A 22525-nucleotide genomic window follows, 5' to 3' on the forward strand; every position below is an offset into this window, starting at 1 on the left:
GTCTCTGCTCCATTAAGACTTGGTGCTTTCTTCAGTAACAGTATGTGAAATGTATCTGACTTTTGAGTCCCCGCTGTGTAAGTGGGATACGATTTACTACAGCATTTCTGAGTCTTTTTCTTGTTCTTTACTCTGAACTGTAAAATTAAGTTCATAAAGGCATTTGGCAAGGGTGGAGGAAGCTTCCATGTTACTAATGGCTAGCACTGATAAGTTGTTTTCATGTCTCTTTAACAATCTAGAAAAAAAAAAAACACAACACAAATTATCAGTCTCCAGGATCGTAGTTTAGATTCCTTATCACAGATTATACAACTAAAATAGAAACACCCTACAGTTCCATATCCGGCCAGCGTTAATACAGCTTTGTAGAAAGAGGAGGAACAAGCAGAGTTCACTAATGAGTACATTAACGCCAACTTCTGGCCCCTGAACTCAATTGACTTTCTAGCTAGGCACGGTTTGTGTACACAAAAGGTTACACAACCTATTTCTGTATCTTCATTCAGGGTTTTAGAAATTTCACAAATCAGAAAGTTGAAGGCAAGAAAAAAAAAACATTTATGAACTTGAAATTTCCTGTCACAAAGGTCACAGTATTGATGTGGCTGAGGAGTACTGAGAGGGCTGGGAAGGGAAGAGTGAACACAAGGACAGGAGGCTAAGGCAAGCACACTAACAACATGAAAGGTGTGCAATGGTATAATCCTCACTGCACACTTCATTCAAGTTGGGCTGAAGTCTGAACACTTTCATTTTAAACATCTGGAAAACAAGTCGAACAACAATGAGAGATTATCCCAGATCTTCACTGTTTTCATTCAAGTAATCCTGGGTAAGGGAAACCAGAGGAGGGGATGGAGAAATGGCCCCATGTTTGGTTCCTAGCACCAATATCAGGTGGCTCAGTTTTCTTTATTCTGGTACTATGGGATCCAATACCTGACCTTTGTAGGCAGCGCACACATGTGGTGCATGCACATGAATGTAGGCAAAATGCAGAAAATGACATGCGTACATCTTTGAAAAAGAACAAAATCAGGAGGAAAAACAAAATCAGGAGGGAAAAAATAGTGAAAATATTTCTGAAATTATAATGAAAACACTGTAGAGAAGTAAAGCATGGACACAGAAAAATAATCTAGCTCAACACAATGTGGAAGACTGGAGAAAGCTGGGTGGTGGAACGCGTGCACAGAATGTCCGAGGCCCTAGTTTCGTTGCCCATGACTAGGAGTAAAATGTGGACACCAAGGGAACAAAACAGCAAGCATAACTCTATTCCAATATGAACAAAGTGCCGCTGCATGTAACTACAGAAACCAATCTCACAGTTCCTGCTGAAAAACCTCATTGTCTGAGACAACTTCTATCAAGTCAAAGTCAGGCAAAATACCCTGTAGTATATATTACTGATTAGGACAATGGGGCGGGGTGGTACTCTACTGTTGTTTCTGTGCGTTACCACTTTCCAAAAATTCAACATAATTCTGCTTTGTGGACTCTATGCATGACTTATTTCAAAATTTTATTTAACAAATTTTAAAATCAACTGAAAATTATCTAATTTTTCTAAAAAAAAAAAAAACAGCTCAGCTGAGAGGCATGTACTTGGGAGGTAGATGAACCTCTCTATATTTGAGGCCAGGGTTATAGAAAAACCTATCTCAAAGCCAAAGAAAACAAACTCAATGTTTTGGGGTGGGGGTGGTCCCTGCACATGCATTACCACCTGGACCCAGGTACATCCTGAGCCTTCATTTCTATAAGGTTAAAAATCAATATAAAAACCTAAATTCTTTCTGTTTATTCTCCCCCTGAATTTTCAACTTTACATGCTGGCCTAAGTTGTATTAATAGAAACATTTTAAGATACAAATTATCTTCTAGGAAAACCAAGCAGTCTGAAGAAAGCTTATATACTACCAAAAAAAAAAAAAAGCCAGCACCAAGAGATAAAGAAATCTGTCTTTGTAGAAGAATGAATATAGATCTATATCTATCACCATGCACAAAACTCAAGTCCAAATGGATCAAAGACCTCAACATAAAGCCAGCCACACTGAACCTTATAGAAGAGAAAGTGGGAAGTACACTTGAATGCACTGGTACAGGAGACCACTTCCTAAATATAACCCCAACAGCACAGACACTGAGAGAAACAATTAATTAATGGGACCTCCTGAAACTGAAAAGCTGTAAAGCAAAGAACACGGTCAACAAGACAAAACGACAGCCTACAGAATGGGAAAAGATCGTCACTAACCCCACATCAGACTGAGGGCTGATCTTCAAAATATACAAAGATCTCAAGAAATTGGACACCAAAAGATTACATAATCCAATTAAAAAAAATGGAGTACAGACCTAAACAGAGAACTCTCAACAGAGGAATCTAAAATGACTGAAAGACACTTAAGGAAATGCTCAACATCCTTAGTCATCAGAGAAATGCAAATCAAAACAACTCTGAGATTCCATCTTACACCTGTAAAAATGGCCAAGATCAAAAACACTGATGACAACTTATGCTGGAGAGGTTGTGGGGAAAAGGGAACACTCCTGCATTGATGGTGGGAATGCAAGCTGGTACAACCCCTTTGGATGTCAGTGTGGCGATTTCTCAGAAAATTAGGAAACAACCTTCCTCAAGACCCAGTAATACCACTTTTGGGTATATATCCAAAGGATGCTCAATCGTGCCACAAGGACATGTGCTCAACTATGTTCATAGCAGCTTTGTCATAGCCAGAACCTGGAAACAACCTAAATGCCCCTCGACCAAAGAATGGATAAGAAAAATATGGTACATTTACACAATGGAGTACTATACAGCAGAAAAAATAAAGACATCTTGAAATTTGCAAGCAAATGGATGGAGCTAGAAAACAACATTATTTTGAGTGAGGTAACCCAGACACAGAAAGACAATTATCACATGTACTCACTTATAGGTGGTTTTTAAACATAAAGCAAAGAAAGCCAGCCTACAAATCACAATCCCAGAGAACTTAGACAACAATGTGGACACTAAGAGAGACTTACATAGATACAATCTACATGGGAAGTACAAAATAGAAAAAGACAAGATCTCCTGAGTAAATTGGGAGCATGCGGACCTTGGGGAGGGATAAAGGGGGAAAGAGAAAGGCAGGGAGGGGAGCAGAGAAAAATGTAGAGCTCAATAAATATCAATAAAAAATGTATAAAAGGGGAAATCTGTCTTGAGAAACAAAACAGAAAAGCTTAGGTTTTAGACACGGGCATTGCTGGAGATGGGAAGGAGAGTTAATTAGAGTGGAGAACAGGATTAAGAGAAACCGAGGACCCCTTTCAATCTCATTTCCAAAATGCAAACCCTCATTTTAACTGTCTTTAAAACTGCTTACCCACAAAAGGTGAGAGAATTAGAGGCATTTTCCATGGAGAGAAAAAAAACAAAATTCCTCTTTACAGAACTGACACTGGGGACTGCTAATGGATAAGCTAGCGCACCGAGATCACCTACAGATGGCAACTGCAAGCCAGAACTGCCCGCTCTCACATTCTCCCTTTACTGTATTTTGATATGATCTTGCAATGAGGTCCGCACTGACCTCCATCCAGCCCGTGACCCATCCTTCTGTGACAGGTGTCCATCGTCATGCCTGATTTAGAGATCTTATTATTAAAATATAAAGGAATCCCTAAAGTACTCAAACATTTGAGGAAAGAATAAATATACAAAAGAGCAGTAAAAAAATCTGAACAATACGAGCATTAGCATCCTCAGCCACCAAACTCAACACTGTCAGGACGTCATAAAACTGCAGCTGGGAACAAATAAGGCCCTCAAGGAACAGTGACAACCCCACAGGTTTGAGGATTAAGTAAAAAAGATTTCCTGAAGAGATTAGAAAAAAAATTAAAAGCCAAAAGAAATAAAAAAAAAAACATGAAAACTTGTCATTATCAAAGTATATGAATCCATACTCAACACATCCACTCAACTGAAGGGCTCAGTGAAATAAGCACCCAGACCTAGGGAACCCAGAACAGCATGGGACTGGCAGAAACACAGACACAACAGTGCACCAAATCACCTGTGCATCTGTACCAGCTGAAGAAGATGCACAGACACTGGAGAAAACAAGTGAGGGTTGGTCCACAAGTAATCCTGCAGCAATGAAAACAATAATGCAAAATGGACAAGACAGCTATGAGATATAAAACTGTTATGAGAAAATAGAAAGGCAAACCCTTGGTCATGGAACAGGCAATGCTCTAGGAGAAAATCTCTGCTCAGCAACGGAAATGACTAACTATGAGGGTGAGAGAACATGGAGGAGCTACCTGTAGAGCATGCATCTGACAGGAACAGCCAGGGCATCTAAGGGACAGCAAAATCTCAACCTCAAAATGCCAACCACCCAATTAAAGAATGGGCAACTCGCTTAAATACTCATTTCTTTAAAAACAGATATAAAAATTGTTGAGAGCTATATGGCCTAGTATCAGTCACCAGAGAAATGCAAAAGGAAACGATACTGCCCCACTCAACAGCAATAGCTATTTTATTATCAAAAGTCAAGCTATGCGCACTGCTGGTGGGACTGCTAATCAGCAGAAGCCCAGGAAAACAGTACTGATACCTGACAAAACAGAAAAGGCCATCTTGTGGTCTAGGTGTCAAGTGTGTGCTGAACGCTATTCTGTGCAGGGACTGAGCTTTGGGAAAGCAGTTTTTACTTCATCTATTATCCATCAATGTACTAACACTCTGAGTACATCACTGGGGCTATGTGTGTGCAAGTGTTGGCTGTTTGGCCTGAGCTGGAGGAAATACAGTCATAGGATGAGTAGCCTCTTGTCACATGTTCCTACTCATGACAGTTCTTTAGAATTATTTATTTTTTTATGTGTATTGGTGTCTTACTTGCATGTATGTGTGAGGGTGTTGGATCCCCTAGAACTGGAGTTACAGACCAATGTGAGCTGCCATATGGGTGATGGGAGTTGAACCTAGGTCGTCTGGAAGAGCAACCAGTGCTCTTAAACTGCTGAGCAATCTCTCCAGCTACACTCACAGTTCCAAAAGCAATCTTTTTCTTTTCTTCTTCCCTCTCTCCCGCCAGGGTATCGTTGTGTAGCCCTGGCACTGGCTTGCACCTCGCTCTGTATATCCATACTAATGAAAAGCTAACAAAATTAAAGCACTCTGCCATTTTACCGCAGTACCATTTGTAAGAGCAAGAACTGGAAACATCTGAAGTGTTCATCAACTAATGAGCGAACAAGGAAACATGATCCACACATAAATGAAATGCTAATCAGCCATGAAAACAAACATCCTACCAAGTGTGTCTACAGTTCACTGCTGTTCACCATACAGCGTGAAAAGTCACTAGGCACAGAAAGACAAGGACTACATGACCTTATGCATAGAAAGGCTGAACTCAATCAAACTGAGTAGATGGTACTTAGCGGGGTCTGAGGAGGGTATGGGGAGGAAAACTGGGGAAAGGTTGATCAGTGAGTACTAAGGCACTGTTTGGAGCCAGAGGCTCTGGTGCGACTGTATGGAATGTAAGATGAACTACTGTAATGTAAGGTGGACTACTGTAGATTTCAAAGAGGCAGAAGAATGGAATCTGAACGCTTGTACCACAAAAACAAAACAAAAAGATAAAAGAATGAAGACGGGCTTTACACATTATACAATGTGCGTGTGTGTATCAAAGCATCACAGAACACCTCATTAATATGTACAATTGTTTTGGTAACACTTAAAACAACCTATAAGACACCACAGTCACTATATCTTAGAAAGCCAGAAATATGGTAGACTTCGGAGTGGAAAAATAGACCACATGCAAAGAAATGTGACCTAGAATGCCATTGAACCCTAACAGCACAGCTGGGGAAGACCTGCAGCAAAAATATTTTTCCAAATCAGAATTTCACATCTAGACAAAAGACAGGGTTTCTCTATGTAGCCTTGTTCTGTAGACTCAGGCTGGCCTTATACTCATAGATCTGCCTCCTTCTGCCTCTGTAGTTCTGGGATTAAAGGCCTGTGCCACAAATACACAGCTCCATAGGCATATTCTTAATAAACATTAGGAAAATACCAGAAGAATCTGCTTAATTTCATGAAAGCTACTAAGGCAGAGGTGAGGAGGCATGGAACTGCTCTTGGAAGCTCTACAATGACTTGGGATTCCACAGTTCTTCTGACACATGGTTTATCATCATACACACTTAAAAGAATCCATTGGTAATGGTGCAAGCATAGCTACATCACTTTTGAGTATTCTGTACACCCCAACCAGAACCCAAGCTCATTAGCTGTCATTTCCCATTCTTTCCAAGTCTGTTTTCTTATATTACTTTTTCATTTTTATGAAAAAAAAACATATAATATGAACTTAACCAATTAGATAACATCAAGTATATTGATTCTGTAGTGTAACTATTGTTACTATCTGCAGCCCTTTTATTTTATAACAGATCATTCTATATATCAAACAATTTCCCACTTCCCAACTCACATTAATTCAGTGGTTCTCAACCTTCCTAATGCTGCAACCCTTTAATACAGTTCCTCATGGTGTGCTGACCCCAACCATAAAATTACTCTCTTTGCTACTTCATTACTGTAATTTTGCTACTGTTATGAATCATAATGTGAGACAGAAGTTTGCCAATGATGTTGCGACCCACAGTTGAGAACCTTGGGCTTAATTGGTCTGTCTGTGCTTGTTCTGGTAGAAACCACACAGAACTGGGACACCGATCCCACATGCCTGGCTTACTTAGTGAGGACTTCCTCAAGGTTCACAGCTGTGGCCTTCATTAGCACTTTCTCCTTTCTAATGGTGCAGCAGCACCCCACTTTAAGTCTACCCTATGATATCTCTCTCCTTGAAGAGCTAGTTGATGCAGGTTTCCACAGCAGCCAGGACATTTGTATATAGTTTCAACAAGGATCCCTTACCAACTATGTGATTTTTCAACCATTTTCTTACTCTATGATTTGCCATTTACTGTTGACAATGTCTTTTGATGTGCAAGTTTTAGTTTCATGAAGTTCAGTTTGTCCGGATTCTGTTTGCTTCACTTCTAGCGTACAAGAAGCCTTTTGCCTCATGTTTGCTTCTACTTGGTTAGTAGTTTTAGCTCATTTATGCAACTCATTCATCTATTTTGAGCCAGGATATATATGGCAATAGCAGCTGTTCAATTTCTTTTACAAATATAAGTCTAGTTTTCCAAACATCATTTGCTGGAGACAGCCTGAGACTGAGAAACTGGGAGCCTTCTTCAAGAGCTCTCAGCTGTGTGGTAAGGTCCGCGCTGGGGCCTCTCCTCTGCTCTCTCGAGCTGCCTGTCTTTAACCAGGAGCACAGGCATAATATCTGTGCAGTGAGTTCTAACACCAGGAAGTGACTATGAGCACTCTGACTTTGTTGTTCTTTGTCAAGATTATTTTTACCTTTTTGAGTCCCTTTCAGGATGGATTAATCTATTTCCAAAAAAACTAACTGCTGTCACTTTGATAGGGGAAATCTTAAAAAATAAATTTATATATATGTTTTGCCTGCATGAATGTCTGTGTACCAGAAGAGGGCACTGAAGCTCTTGGAACTGGAGTTGTGAGCAGCCATACAGATGCTGGAAACTCAACCTGGATCCTCTGGAAGAGCAGACAATTTTCTTAAGCACTATTTCTCCAGTGCCTATATTGGCACTTGACCTTCCGCCCACTGAACATGGGCTATCCTCCTATTTATTCATGTATCCTTTAAATTCTTAGCAATATTTTATTATTTTCAACATATAAACTTCCAGATTTAGCTAGTTCCTAAGTGTTTTGTTCTTTTGATGTTGTTATAAGTGTGATACTTTCTTAATTTCCCTTTGGGATTGCTCATGATTAATGTATTTAGTCAAAAGGACTATCTGGGGATAGCAGAGATGGCTCAGTGGTTACAGCATTTCTTGCTCTCTCATAGGATTCGAATTTGGTTCCCAGCACACACATGGTAGACTCTTAGCCATCTCCAGTTCTAGGGGACCCGATACTTTTCATTGATCTCCACTGGCACCAGGCATGCATGTGCTGAACATGTGTGTGTGTGTGTGTGTGTGTGAAGGAAAACCCCCATACACATAAAATTAAAAAAGCACTTAGAAAGCACTAGTTGATTTTCAAATAAGATCTAAGTATTATTCAGTTATCAAAAGGAAACAAATTTTGAGACTTCAGAGCTGAAACTCAATGAGAAGGGATAAAATGCATCATTCAAACTATCAGATCCTGACATTAAAACAAATACAGCTACCATTTTCCATGTGCAGGGTACTGTATGTTGAAGTAAAGGTAAACTAACATCTACCTCTTAACCTAAATGTTCTTATTAAGAATAGAAATATGTTTTAGTATTATTTCACTAGCAAAGAGATTCCTTATATTCTCCTTCATGTACTGGGATTTCAGACACAGAAAGGTCCAGCACAGAAAATGCTCACGGGAAGGACACAGTCAAGATGGGCTGGATGTGAAGAACTTGGTGGGCTGCTGTGAGACAAGGTCTCACCATACATCCTAGGCTGACTTCAAATTTGCAATCCCCTAATGTACCCTTCATAATCTTGCCTGATGGTGGCTTGCATTTGTAGGAAGCCACTATTCCGAGACCCTAAGAACTGACATTCCAGAATACATTTGCATGACAACAATCTACATGCAAAACAAGAAGTCAACCAGAAACGAACAGGGCAAAGTAATAACTTCTGGCTGTGTGACTTATAGTCAGAGAAATGGGCTTTGTCATACAAGCCCAAGCATGCAACCAGCTTCCATGAAGGAACAGCCCTAAGGAAAAGTTATCTTGGGAACTCTAACCATTACACAAATTCCAATCAGATCTCTGGCAGGAAAGGAACCTGCCAGTTCCCCTTCCTTCTGTCTATCACATACATACTGAATGACTGTCACTAAAAAGCAACAATTTAAATAAACACCCAATCTCTCTATCTTCAAAGAGCTCCACATGCAGCAGAAAGGACACAAGAGTTATCTGAACAGGGCCAGAGGAAGACACCAGCAATGGGGGTAGGAAGCCCAGATGTAGATTTCCTAAGATGTGTTTGGGCAGTATTCTAATGTTCATGCTGTAACAGGGACAGTCTGAACATTCAAAATGCTTACAGAACAGAGATTAAAAATCCAAAGACAGACAGCTTAGAGAAACAGAACAAGAACAAACCAGTGGGGAATGAAATTCAACATAAGAGGCTACAGGGACTGAGAGCAGGCTCAGTGAAGAACACTGGCTACTCTTCCAGAGGACCTGGGTTTAATTCCCAGCACCCACATGGTGGCTCTCAACCACTCCAATTCCAGAGGACACAACACCCTCTTCTGGCCTCTGTGGGTACTGCACACATATAGTGCCAAGAGACACCTGCAGACAAAACGCCCATACACATGAAAAAAAAAAGGCTATAGAAAGCAGTGCTCATCTGCACAGACTCAGAGATAGCAGACACACTAACAGGAAGGACAGCAGAACCTGCAACAGATGTGCAGAGGCGAAGACAGTCTAATGTGAAGGGGAACGCGCACTAGTTTTTCTGTGGCTGCAAAGCAGGCTACAACAGAAAACTGAGGGTGGGAAGGAAAGTGGGGAAGGAGGAAGAAATACAGAAGACACTGGTGTTCTGACAGAGCCGGGTAAGCCTTAACATTAAAAAAGTCATTATTTAGCCGGGTGGTGGTGCACGCCTTTAATCTGAGCACTGGGGCAGAGGCAGGTGGATCTCTCTGAGTTCAAGGCCAGCCAGGTCTAAGGAGTTCCAGGACAGGTTTCAAAGCTACAGAGAAACCCAGTCTCGAAAACATACAAAACAAAAAAACAACAACAATAACAAAATCATTACTTAAATATTATGAATGTTCAACCTCTAACACCCAAACTAAACACTACCTCCAACAAAACCAATTTGATACTTTTCATGTTGCACATTAACAAAAAATTATTCTTGCAATATTTGTCATACTAGGTCTGTGTTATTTCATTCCCTATATTTTCTTGTTCTATCCGTCTATCCGCTAATTTCATTTTCCTTTACAGGTTAGTACTGTTCCACAGTGAACCCCACATTTGTTACCTATTGGTCAGCGGAAGGACATTTAGGTTGTTTATGTTTCCTGACTACGTGAATGGAGTGGCAATGCACATGGCAGAGCAGGCGTTTGTGGAGCAGAATGTGTGGTTCTACTGGCATATGCCCAAGAATGGTAGAGCTGGGTGCTATGGTATTTATTTTTGGCTTTTTAAATTTTCCACACTGATTTCTAGAAGGCCTTACCAGTTTACAATCTGACCAACAGTGAATGAGGGTTCCCTTTCCCCCACATCTTCTCCAGCATTTGCTGTCATTTTGTTTGATCTTTGTCTAGCTGGGAAAGATTCTCTCCTACTTCTGTGGCTTCTTCTTTAACTAGATTGGTTGTTTCTTTAGCTGTGAAAAAGCCTTTTGGTTTTATGAGGACCCACTTGTCAATTGTTGGCCTTAATTTTTGAGCATATAGGATCCTATTCAAAAAGACCTTTTCTATACCTCTGTCTTGTAGGTTACCATCTAGTCATTATTCTAGCACTTCCAGTGTTTCAGGTTCAGGTTTTGGTCCACCTGAGTTAGTTTTTGTACAAGGTGATAGATGCAGGTCTGTTTCATTTTTCTGCACGTGGATTGCTAGCTTCTCCAGCACTGTTTTAAAGATGCTTTCTTTATTCCAGTGTAAGTTTTTGGCAGATTTGTCAAGTATTAGATGTCTGTAGTTATGTGTACTCATATGTGGGTCTTCTATTTGTTCCCTTAGTCTACATGTATGCCAGTACCCTATACACTGGCTCTGGTTATATTACTCAGTAGCATATCCTGAAATTATTACTCCTCTAGCATTGTTCTTCTCACATTTCCTTTGGCTATCCAGGGTGTTTTATGATTCCACATAAATTTCAGGATAGGTTTTTTTCTGTTTCTGTGAAGAATGACATGGGGATTTTGATTGGACTTGAGGATCTGAATTGGATCTGACCTAAAAGTGTCTTCCCTGAGGACTAACTTCCATAGCACTGGAAGGTCCTCTGTAAGCTTCCAAGGGAGGGAAGCAACTAATAGCCCTACATGGATGTGAAGCCTATCAACCACAATAATGGCCAGCACATGGCAAGATAGTCTATAAATCACAAGGACAACCAGATTATTTCTAAGGGTACAACATTGGACTTAAAGCCTGCTTAAAGAGGAGAAAACCACACCTGGTGCTGGAAACTACCTAGGGCTACGGGGGCATAAACCTTAGAAGAGAACCTATTCCTACAACTCTATTAGATCAGAATAATTTCTGATTACACTCTGAATGCTCACAGCCATAGCTAGATGTAGCTCTAGCTCAGGAATCACTGAAGAACAGGCAGAACAATTTTAGAGGCAAAGGAACAGGAAATTTGCTGTGAGGCTATGTCTCCAACAAATGACAGGGAAGCTTTACTGATGAAGACCAACAAAATGGCTGCCTAAACAAGACCTCACCCAAGTACAGTACCAAGACATTCTAATGTGTTCTATCCACAGACAAAGAACTATAGGCAATCATGGACTGCTTGTTGAGAGAGGAAATAGTCTTCCCCAGGAATGAACCCCCTTAATCTGTTATCTAATACCAAGTCATCAGCCCTAAAATCATACATACACAAGTAACAATACTATGTGTGTGTTGAGTGTTGTATGTGTATAGCAATAGCAATTACAGAAAATGAGGCCAGGAATATGGGAGGGAACAGGGCAAGAACAGACACGGAGGAGTTGGAGGGAAGAAATGAAGGAGAGAAATGATGCAGTTATGTTTTAATTAAAAAATTATCACAAAAATTTAAAGAGCTGGTATAGTACAAATATCTTCTTTTGTAATTCCACAATTCTTATTCTTTGAAAATCTACTTTAAATATTATAATACCTAAAACAATTTGATTGACTGTAGATAGGAGGCATTTGTAGGAGATAGGCCTATTTAGTAAGAGGTACCTTGATAGCTTCTAGGTTGCTCAGTTGAGGATATGGAAAGAGTAGCAAGAAGATGGGCTGAGGAGAAACCCTGCAGAGGAGTATTATGACTCATAATAGCAATGAAATAATTTTATGGTTGAGGTCACCACCATATGAGGAATTGAATTTAAGGGCTGCAGCATTAGGAAGGCTGAGAACCACTGCTTTTAGAGGAATATAGCAGGACATATTCTTGCAAGGATAAAGAGTCATTTCTACTTAAAAATTTATCTACAGATCAGGCTGTTGCTGAAGTCCATTAGAAAGTAATTATAAAACATCAAAAGTATTACAGTGATCCTAATATTCATGGCTTTGATAGGCTTAAAAATGCCAACTGTCAAATGGAACTGAATTGATTTCACGTGATGCAAATGGCCAATTCCCTCTTTTCCCCAATAAGCACTCAGGTTCTGTCCTCAGAACTTTGTTTTCTTCTGTAAATGCTGTAGCCAGGAAGAAAATTGACAATAAAATAAGTTAAAGGCTTGTTTTCTGTAGTTTCCACTTTATTTTTGGCTTTGGAGAGACCATGATACCTGGCCTTACCATAAGATTTTGGAAACATTCACAAATCAATTAAAAAAAAAAAAGCAAATAAGAGATAGGTAATATCATCAACTCACACAGAGAAATACAGTAAGTTTGCTTTGATTATGGAAACAGATTACTCACCTGCGCCCACACTCTGAATATTTACCAATATTTTTTAATATTAAGGCAGCTGTTAGTCGGATGTGTTTAGTTATTGGTCCCTCTTTTTCATCCTTAAAAAGAACGGAGAATATAAAAAAAGAATAAAGATCTAAATCCACAGGGCCACATCTTTACAGACAAGGGTTTCAAGGAGCACTTACTGTAAAGTCCCGGAAGACAAGGTTCCTTGAGCCTCTCCTAAGAGCCATGAGTGCGGCGCTGGGGTGACTGGCAATGGCCTTCTGTGCTCTAGGAACTGAGCCTGTGCCCCCTACAGCTGGCTGCCTAAATTGATCAGACAGACAATGTTAACTGCACAGACAGACAACTGTGACCCCACCCCCTTGCCAGCCCACACAAACAGGTCTCTGTTTTAGGGCTTGAATTTTCCAGCCTGTTCTTTACAGGGTTTTACTACTTGCTCGACCTGGCCTTGAACATTCCATGTCCCTGCCTGAGGCAATACAAGAAGCACTATATACACCACGCAATCCATCAGTTTCAAAGCAAACAACAGATGTACTGCACAATCCATCTCTAAAGTTCCTATCCCGGGAAAGGAGGCAATAACAGTAACTTAACCCAGCACCAAAGTTGTAGAGCTCTCATCTTTGAAAGTGCTGTGAAGCTATGTGTTAGGGAGGAAACATCAGCAATTTAAGATTACAAAAGAAGCTGACCTGTGGATCAGAACTTGTGTTAAGGACTGTATTCACATACGGTGCTTTCTTAATAGTCTGACTTTCAACCAGTTCTTGTCCGCTATTTTTATTAAAGACATAGGGTGGAAGGACTGAGAGACTATAGTATAAACCTCCAATTAAACCACTGCCAGTGTCTGTGGCCAAGCAGACCAGCTGTACCACCTGCTGAGCTGGAAGGCAGCGTGGAAAAGGCACTGGAGGATGTAGTCTAACAAACTGTGCATCTTCTGAAACTTGTAATCCAGGGATATTTCTGATGTTTTTCAAATAAATTCTGAATATTAAAAATATAATGTAGAGGGGGCTAGGGAGATGGCTACTCTTCCAGAGGTCCTGAATTCAATTCCCAGTAACATACCGCACTTCCAAAATATATAATCTTCATATGTAAGCCAGAATGTATAGTATGTATATGTTTATATGTATGCATGTATGTGTATAAAGAAATCTCTTTCCCATTGTTAAATACATGTTTACGCCCTTTAAAAAAAAACCCTAATAGTTCTTCTAATTCACAATGCTTCCTCCAGTGCTATCTGTCAGCCTACGGGTGTCTCTCCAGAGTCAGGGCTGCCTCACAGACCACACAGTGCAACCTCTATGGGAACAGATACCTACAAAGAGGCAGATAAGGAGAGAATGTATGTAGTTTGAGCAGAATCTCCTAGCTTGGTAGTAAGAGCTGGGTTGGAACACAGGCTTTGGATTTCCCATACGCTAAGGTTCTTTGTGCTGTTCTTGTGTTTTGCCTAGCTGTTTACTTTTTCAGTGCCCTGACCACTGCAGTGACTGCTTGTTCTTTATGCTCGATAGTAAGGAAACTAATTTTCTTTACTTGGTAGAAGATTTTTGATTTGCCACTTGTCCTGGTTCATCTTGTTTTAATCCTGCAAGCAGAGCATCCTTTGAACAGTGCTTATCCTTAAGGAGAAAAGAAAAAAAAATATGTTATAACCTTTAATGTAACCAGATGAATTACTAAGCAAATAGCATCAAGAAAGTATACCTGTAAGTGGGTAATAAAAGAAAACCTCTGCCGCTGAAAAGGCTCACAACCTTCCCAAAGACACTGCCCTGGATAAACGTCTTTTCCTCCATGTTCAGTAGCCGCATGGTAGAACACCTGTGAAGGTGTCTGAAACCACCTAGGAAAAGAGAAGGCAAAAATACCTGACACTCAGATAAATTCTTTAAATCATGTTGATATAATAGATTTTTAAAAATTCTTAAGAAATCTTGGCTACAGTTTTTTAAAAAGATTTTATTTTTGATCATGTGTAGCATGTGTGTGCACACACACATCTGTGCAGGCACCTGCAGTGTCCAGCAGAGGGCACTAGATTCTATTTTTGGCTATTACATAACTGTGTCTATGTTTGAATAAATTAAAAAGTATTTTTAAAAACTGACTTATGTTTCTGTGTATAAATATTTTGCCTGTACACATGTATATGTGTTATCTGTGTTCTTGGTGCCCCCAGAGGTTAGAAGAGGGTGTTGGATCCCTGGGAACTACAGTTACAGATGGTTGTGAGCTGCCATGTGGGAGCTGGGAAGAGAACCCAAGTCTCTTTTTTAAATGCTGAGCCATCTTTCTAGTCCCGAATCAATTTTTAATGCATATAATATATCCAGCATCTCAAATTAATATCAGTCCAGGATATTGAATATTTAAAAACAGATTTAAAGAAGAATGTAATTACCGAATTAAAAAAGACAATCTTAGCATTCCAAATATCTCACACACATGAAACAAACGCAACTGGAACGCTGTCACAAGGGACATTCTTATTATGTTCAAATTTCACTGAGAGTCTATTACATTATTATCTGAAAATAATTTTTGGGTTATATAATGATGTTTTGATTAATGACAGATTGCATACATAACTTATAAAAGTATGATGAGACCAAAAACTTCCTATCACCTAAGTGACATTGTAGCCAATTGGTACAGAAGTTGGCATAAACCAATAGCCATACAAAGGACAATAGTTAATGCATAAAATAAGACACTTGATAATTATAACATATGTAATTGCTTTATCTATTATAATTTTTTCTTTTACTTAGAGCTTTCGTGTGTAGCAGATATAGGCTTCTATAAATACAGGCTCCATGATGCCTGTTCGATGAAGAATTAACTAAATCCCCATGTCTCAGAATGCATCTTGGTTAAGGGATGCCGTTAATATATACTTTAAATGGAAATGTACTACTAGTGACTTATGAGAAGGACTGAAGTCTTAACCACTTTGCAGAACATAACATAAAACATCTCTGTGATACATGAAGTTGGCAAGTTGCTAATCATGTGAAAAAAGATGGCTAATTTTGAAAATTTTGCTTTGAGAACAGGTCTCACAATGTAGCCCTTGCTGCTCCAAATGGCCATCCTCCTGCCTCTACCTTTTGAATGCTGGACCACACACCACATCTAGCCAAATAGTGTTTCCTTGCATCATTGTTTTTAAGCCTACAATACCCGGTATTACCAGGCAGTCTCCCATCCAAGTACTAACCAGGCCTGACCCTAGGTAGCTTCCGAGATCAGGCGCATTCAGGGTGGTATGGCCGTAGACCCTTGCAGCAATTTTAACTGCTGAGATATATACACAATTGTGTGTAAATGACTTTAAGATAGCAAAGGTTTGTCACCCTACCCATTAAAGGCTGTACTTGGCACTCCTCTCCAGTTCCTTCCCCACCCCTGAGTCGTGCACTGGCTGTGGTAGGTAGTTCAGGATGAAGTTCTAAGGTATCTAGTTCTAATGCAGCCAGTTTCAATGATTGTACAGTTGTGAAGACAATGAAGGGTCCACACTAATATGATAAATGATCTGAAGTTAAAAGTTCAAATGTAATACAGGGGGAAGAGCTGGGCCTGGTGGCACCTACCTGTAATCCCAACACTTGGAAGGCTGCGGGCCAAGGCAAAACTAGGCTACCTAGCAAGTTGCTGTCTCAACACACCCTCCACGCTCCACAATGGAGAGCTAATCTAAAGAATGAAGCAAACGTATATGGACAATACAGATTATGCATTTTTCGGGGAAGGGAATAATCAATGACTAGTTACTGCTTGTTACAGTATCTAAAAGAACTTTCCTCACGCCTTCCTTTCTAGCAGTCACCAAGCTCACTTCTCAAATCATAAAAGCACACTCATGTAATGAACCCGGAGATTAGAGAACAGTAAAGAAAAACAAAGTTTCCTGAGATGCAGTTCCCAGGAACATTGACACCACAGTGTATTTCCTCTGGTCTTCTCTGTACTCTGCTGATTAGATGCTCGCCATTCCCACCATAATATGCATCTTTAGTCAAATTGTAACAGTGTTTTCTTTAGCAAACTGCACTGTCTTCTGCTGAAAACTATAGCATCGACACACATGTCAATGTGCTCCTTTTGACAGGCTTACATGGTGACATTCTTAAACATTTCACTTACTGGAAATCTAGTCTTGATATTATTTTTAAAAGCACCTGATGATAGATGGCTCTATCTATTTACAATAGATAAACAGATGGGAGCGATAATCACTAGTCATTGTGTCTGGTGATATGAGTAGCAACAGAAACCTCCTATACTTTCACCTCCTATTTTGCTAACTCCTTTCTGTTTGAGACGGTGTCTCACCGCACACCGCGGAGCTCGGGCTGACCTTGAACGATCCCACATGCCACCACCCCAGCCTGTCTTACTAACTCTTAATTCTGATATAGTCTCAGGATTCCATGAAGTGCCACTAAGCTACTGCATCCATTCCCGAGTGATTCACCAGTCAGCACTCATCAGAACTGGCCCACAGTCAATGCTGACTAACTGAGCAGTGTGAACTTGTGAACAATGAATGATCCAGTTTTATCTTCCTCTCCAAAGGAGACACATTCCTGACAGAGCTTAGTGCTTCCTCTCTCCCTCCATAGCCTCTCGGAGCTCGGCTACTGTCCCCAGGCTGGCCCTATGATTTGCTCACTGAGTTCTATATTTTCTTCAACTCTTCTATCTTTCCCTTTCTACTTATCAGAATGTTTAAGAAGAGTACAGATGCTAGGGCCATCATGCCCAATGTGCATTATTTTATAATCAAATGAGACCGCGTAACTGGCTGCTAAAAACCAGGAGTATCAATTATCTTGGTAGAGGGTTAGGCACATTGTATTATATCCAGTTGTAAGAGTTTAAGATGGGAGGGAGAGGAACAAGTCTAATTTCACTGTTAAAATTCCTTATTCCGAAGCTGGAGAGATGGCTCGTTGGTTAGGAGGACACACTGCTATTACAGACAAGTTCAGTTCTCAGTATCCATAGCAGATGGCTTACAGTTGCCTAGCTCCAGCTCTAGGAGAATCAGATGCTTCTGTCCTTGGCAGACACTTGCACTAACATGCATAGACTCGCTAATACATAATTAATTTTCTTTAAACTACAAAAATCAAAACAGATCTCTGCAAGTGGTATATATAGTAAGTTCTAGGCCAGTCAAGGGTATGTGGTAAAACCCAGTCTCAACAAACAAGCAAGCAAACAAAGATTTAGAGACATTAAGATATGTTTATTTGGTTTTTGTTTGTTTGCTTGTTTGTTTTTGAGACAGGGTTTCTCTGTGTAACAGTCCTAGCTGTCCTGGAACTAGTTCTTGTAGACCAGAATGGCCACTAATTAAGAAAATGCTCTACAGGCTTGCCATAGACCGATCTTAGGGAGATATTTTCTTACATGAGGTTCCCTCTTCTCAGATGACTTTAGTTTGTGTTCAGTTGACATAAACTAGCCAGCACAACTGACCCCTTGTCAACCTGACACACACATCACTGTTAAGCCACCTTTCCTTTCATATCCACCCCTAAGATCTCACATTAAAAACAGAATAACTTTAAAAGTCCCAGTCTTTATAAATTCCTTAACATTAAAAACTCAGACCCGTTAACACATTCAGTATCTTTCAAAGTCCAATATCTCTTTTAAAAGTTCAAAATCTCTCAACTCTGGGATTCTGGGGGAAAAAAAAGTTAAATACTTCTGTATTTCAAGAGGGAAGACCCTAGACACAGTAACAATCAGATCAAAGCGAAATCAAACTCCAACATGTAAAGAATGAAATGCCCATCCAGGTTCTGGCATCCACTCACAATCTTCTGGACTACTGTGGTCACTTCTCTAGCTCTGCCCTCTGCGACACACAGTCTGTCGTCTAAGCTAGGGCAAAGTCCACTCCACTGCTGGTGGTCATCCCAAGGTACTGGAGTCTCTCAAATGCTGGGGTCTTCTGCTGCAACTGGGCTGAACTTTTACCAAAAGCTTCTCATAGGCTCTCCTCATAGTACCAAGCCTCAACTTCTCTGCATGACCCCTTTAGTCCTGGGCCTTCAACTTCCACTGAGGCTGCACCTTCACCAATGGCTGAGTCTCCTGGCTTCTTAAGTGCCAAGCCTCAGCTGCTCTCCATGACTACTTCATGCCTTCAAACCCAGTACCATCTGGGTCACTCTTACACTGTACCAAGCTCAGCTGCCAACGGTGCAGCCTTGGACATCTCTGGAACACAGCTTCCGTGTGCTGATCCTGAGGAAACACTTCCCAGGACACTTCAGCTCAGTGATGCTGGTCTCTTCTCAGTCACAGCTGAGTCTTCAGCCCTAGCTGACCAGACACCATAGACCCTTCACACAAAAGGCCTGGTAGAGTCTTTGCTTCCCCCTGAAACCTCCCAAGCCAGGCCTCTGTCCTCTGCACTGCTCTCAACAGTCTTCTCTTCCAGGCTCCCACAGAACAGCCCACTGAGCTCTCAACACTCAGGGACTTTTCTAACTCAAAGTCCCAAAGTCCTTCCACGGCCCCCCAACCCCTGTAACACGGTCAAGTCTGCCACAACTATGCCCACTATAATGGTACCACCTTGTTTTAGTTAGGGTTTCTACTGAGTGATAAAATAGCATGACCAAGACAACTTGGTGAGGAAAGGGTTTATTTCAGCTTACACTTCCAGGTGACAGTCCATCACTAAGAAAGTCAAATCAAGAAACTATCCATGACAGATATACATATACATTCCTAAACATAACCAGTTCCGTCCAGACACTTTTTCTTATATGTATGTTTTCAGAGTTGACCATTTCATATTAGAAAACCAACTGGTGTGCTCGTCCCTGAGGAAAACTGTTTCTCTTCCTCTCAGCATTCTTTAGTTGCCTATAGTTAGTTCTGGGTAGGGTTGGGGCTTATGGGGTTTTGTCCCTTTCACCTGACACGTCTACTGGTCATGTTTAGGCATCATGTTGAGACTTTATAAGATGTAGCTCCTAACATTACAAAGAGACACAATCTCACTACAAACTCCTGGATCCTCTGGCTTTTACTATTTTCCCACCCCTCTTTCTGCAATGTTCTATGAATCTTAGGTACAGGGAGCTGTATGCATATTCTGAGTGGAATAAACGAAGGATCTAAATGAATCTGAATAAAATTCCAGCATGAGTACTCACTTGGTTTCCCAGAAAGAGCAGGCACTGTGCACAACACTGTTCTTGGAAAGTAGCTCACAGCACAGAGTGCTTCTATCTGAATGTTGCTCAGTACACACAGGCACCAGGCACATTCACATCCCCAATTCGCACCCCACTTTATGCTAAAAAGTGGGCTTCTGAACATCATTTTCCAGAACCACAGAGCTGGGATTTCAAACTAGGTATATAAGTTGAACACTAAAGACTGATTTTCTCCCCTAACATAACTTAATATGCAGAAATACATTACTAGGTATAAACCAAGGCATACTTTTATTATCAGTGTCTATGATACTGTAGTTTTTTTCATGTTTGTAAAAATTCTGAAAACAAACTAGGCTTAAGAGATTAGTAATGGCTGATAATTTTTCTGTATTCCATGCATAATTTCCCAAGGAATAAATATTAATAAACTACAGGCTAGATTCCCAACCTAGGAAATTATATTTATGACATTTTAAATATTTAACATTAGAACCATTTTAACCCCAATTAATTTAATGTTATATGAACCTTTTGATATTTGGTAACACAGTAATTGGGCTCTTTTGTTTGTTTGTTTTTCTTTAGACAGGTTTCTCTGTAGCTTTGGAACCTGTCCTGGAACTAGCTGTTGTAGACCAAGCTGACCTCAAACTCACAGAGATCCGCCTGACTGCTGGGATTAAAGGTGTGCGCCATCAATGTCCAGCGAATAATTGGGCTCTTTGGAACTCAATGTTGAAAGAATGGAGCCTTGTTCCAAACCAACCACCACCCACTAAACCAGCTGATGCACATTACTACCACAGGTAATAACACTCCTGGTCTCTATTTTCTTAGCACAGCGGTGGGGAAGCCTTGGGGAGCATTCACTTTCCAAAATAATGCTGCCCATAGCAGCGCTACATGAAATCAGTCTTGCCCTTAGGAAGACTCATTGGCTCTAAATATCAGTCAAATATCATCCAGACTTCCAGTGAGTCTCACTAGTACACAGATTCTTGCATAGGCTTAGAAACAGCAAGACTTCATGACACCAAGCCAGTGTAGCTCAGAACCGCTGAGTTCAAGTCAAGCTAGTGATGAAGTTGGTATCTGCTGGAATGGCAATGACATAGTTCAGCCTCAACTCAGCCATTTCTAGGTGCTCAGAAAATACTGTTTTCCATCAGAAAGTCAAGAGTTCCTGCTTCATAAGCAAAACAGCTTTAAATTGAAACTTTAATTGGAATAAGTCCAGGAAACTTGGCATTCCCGGTGTGAGGTCTAGTGATTGAATTCTCAATGTAACCACATTACAGATTATGCTTCTCTCGGAGGGAAATACTCGAGCTCTGGCAGCGAGTGGCTTCATTACTAGTTTGCAAAAGATCAAAAATGTATAAAAAATGTCTACAGACTAACAAAAATTAAACACTGCCTAACTCCTAGTCAGATAGAGTAAGACCGCATGCTAAAAGTCTGTTCCTTTGGTTCTTATTAGCTGACTTTTAACAAAAACTTAAAACCTGTCAAATGAAACAAACAAACATAAAAAAGTGGTGCACACACCGAGTTTTCCATAAAATGAATCAAAATTTATCAAACAAAAATGGATGGAGACTATATAGAGAAGCAGACATATTCAGTGCCAAAGCTGGGCACTTTAACACCCCACTCATAAACAAAACATTGAGCAGGTATAAGAGCAGTAAAAAAAAAACAGAACCAGCCAGCAGCATCAATCATTTCAACCTAATTAACATGTACAGAATAGTCCATCTAATGATATTCCTATCAATCTCCCATGAGACAACCACGTTAGAACACATTTAGTACCATAATACACTCCCACAAATAAAAAAATAGAAACACACAGCATATACTGTCAGATGACTGGCACTAACCTGTATGTGTATATTAACATCACAGAATCTAAAGTCACCTGAGAGATGGACTCCCAAGCACGCCTGTGGGGATTAGCTTGATCACTATTAACTGAGGTGGGATGATCTGCCCACTGTTGTGAGTATAATTCCCCAGGTTTGAGTCCTGGGCTATAGCTGTGGTTACGGTGTTAGTAACTGCTTACAGCTTAGCTGCTCTGATCTCCCTGCTGGAATGGTCGGTGCCAGAACAAGCCTCTCCCTGCAGTTGCTTCTGTCAGCATATTTTATCACAGCAACAGGGAAAGAAGTTAAGATAATCTGTAAACAGCAGAATAGCTGCGAAAAACAAAACATCTGCAGAATGAAAAACACTCTTCAATATTCTGAACTAAATGAAAACATAACTTCAAAATTTGAGAAATACAGTAAAAGTAAAACTTAGGAAGACCAAATGAAAATGAATACTTCTATCAATAAGATCTAAAATAAGATATAAAACCAGTAAGTTAAGCATCTAGTCTAAGAAACTAGAAAAAGCAAATAGAACAAATTAAAAAAAATCATAGCAGAAATAAATGAAATTGAATAAAGGAAGTAAATAGGAAGAGAATGACAAAAGGTTTGTTTTGCATCTGTAGTTGGTACGTATTAAAAAGCTCAATAAA

General features: G+C 40.2%; 1 protein-coding gene across 2 annotated transcripts in view; it reads right to left on the bottom strand.

Annotated features, from left to right (window-relative positions):
* Arid2 (AT-rich interaction domain 2) overlaps positions 1-22525 on the bottom strand; it is a 144120-nt gene that overhangs the window by 2787 nt on the left and 118808 nt on the right. For both annotated transcript variants that reach the window (XM_050127849.1, XM_050127857.1), the window contains 5 exons: positions 14507-14645; positions 14336-14421; positions 12958-13081; positions 12776-12867; positions 1-238 (listed from right to left, as the gene is read on the bottom strand). The exon at positions 1-238 is cut by the window's left edge and continues 2787 nt beyond it. In XM_050127849.1, the coding sequence (XP_049983806.1) occupies positions 97-238; positions 12776-12867; positions 12958-13081; positions 14336-14421; positions 14507-14645 (583 nt within the window). In that variant the 3' untranslated portion in view covers positions 1-96. The remainder of the gene's footprint in view (positions 239-12775; positions 12868-12957; positions 13082-14335; positions 14422-14506; positions 14646-22525) is intronic.

The sequence above is a fragment of the Alexandromys fortis genome, unplaced genomic scaffold (genome assembly GCF_014885135.2).
Source record: "Alexandromys fortis isolate MF-2015 unplaced genomic scaffold, M_Fortis_MF-2015_v1.1 scaffold_28, whole genome shotgun sequence".
In the NCBI taxonomy this organism is placed as follows: Eukaryota; Metazoa; Chordata; class Mammalia; order Rodentia; family Cricetidae; genus Alexandromys; species Alexandromys fortis.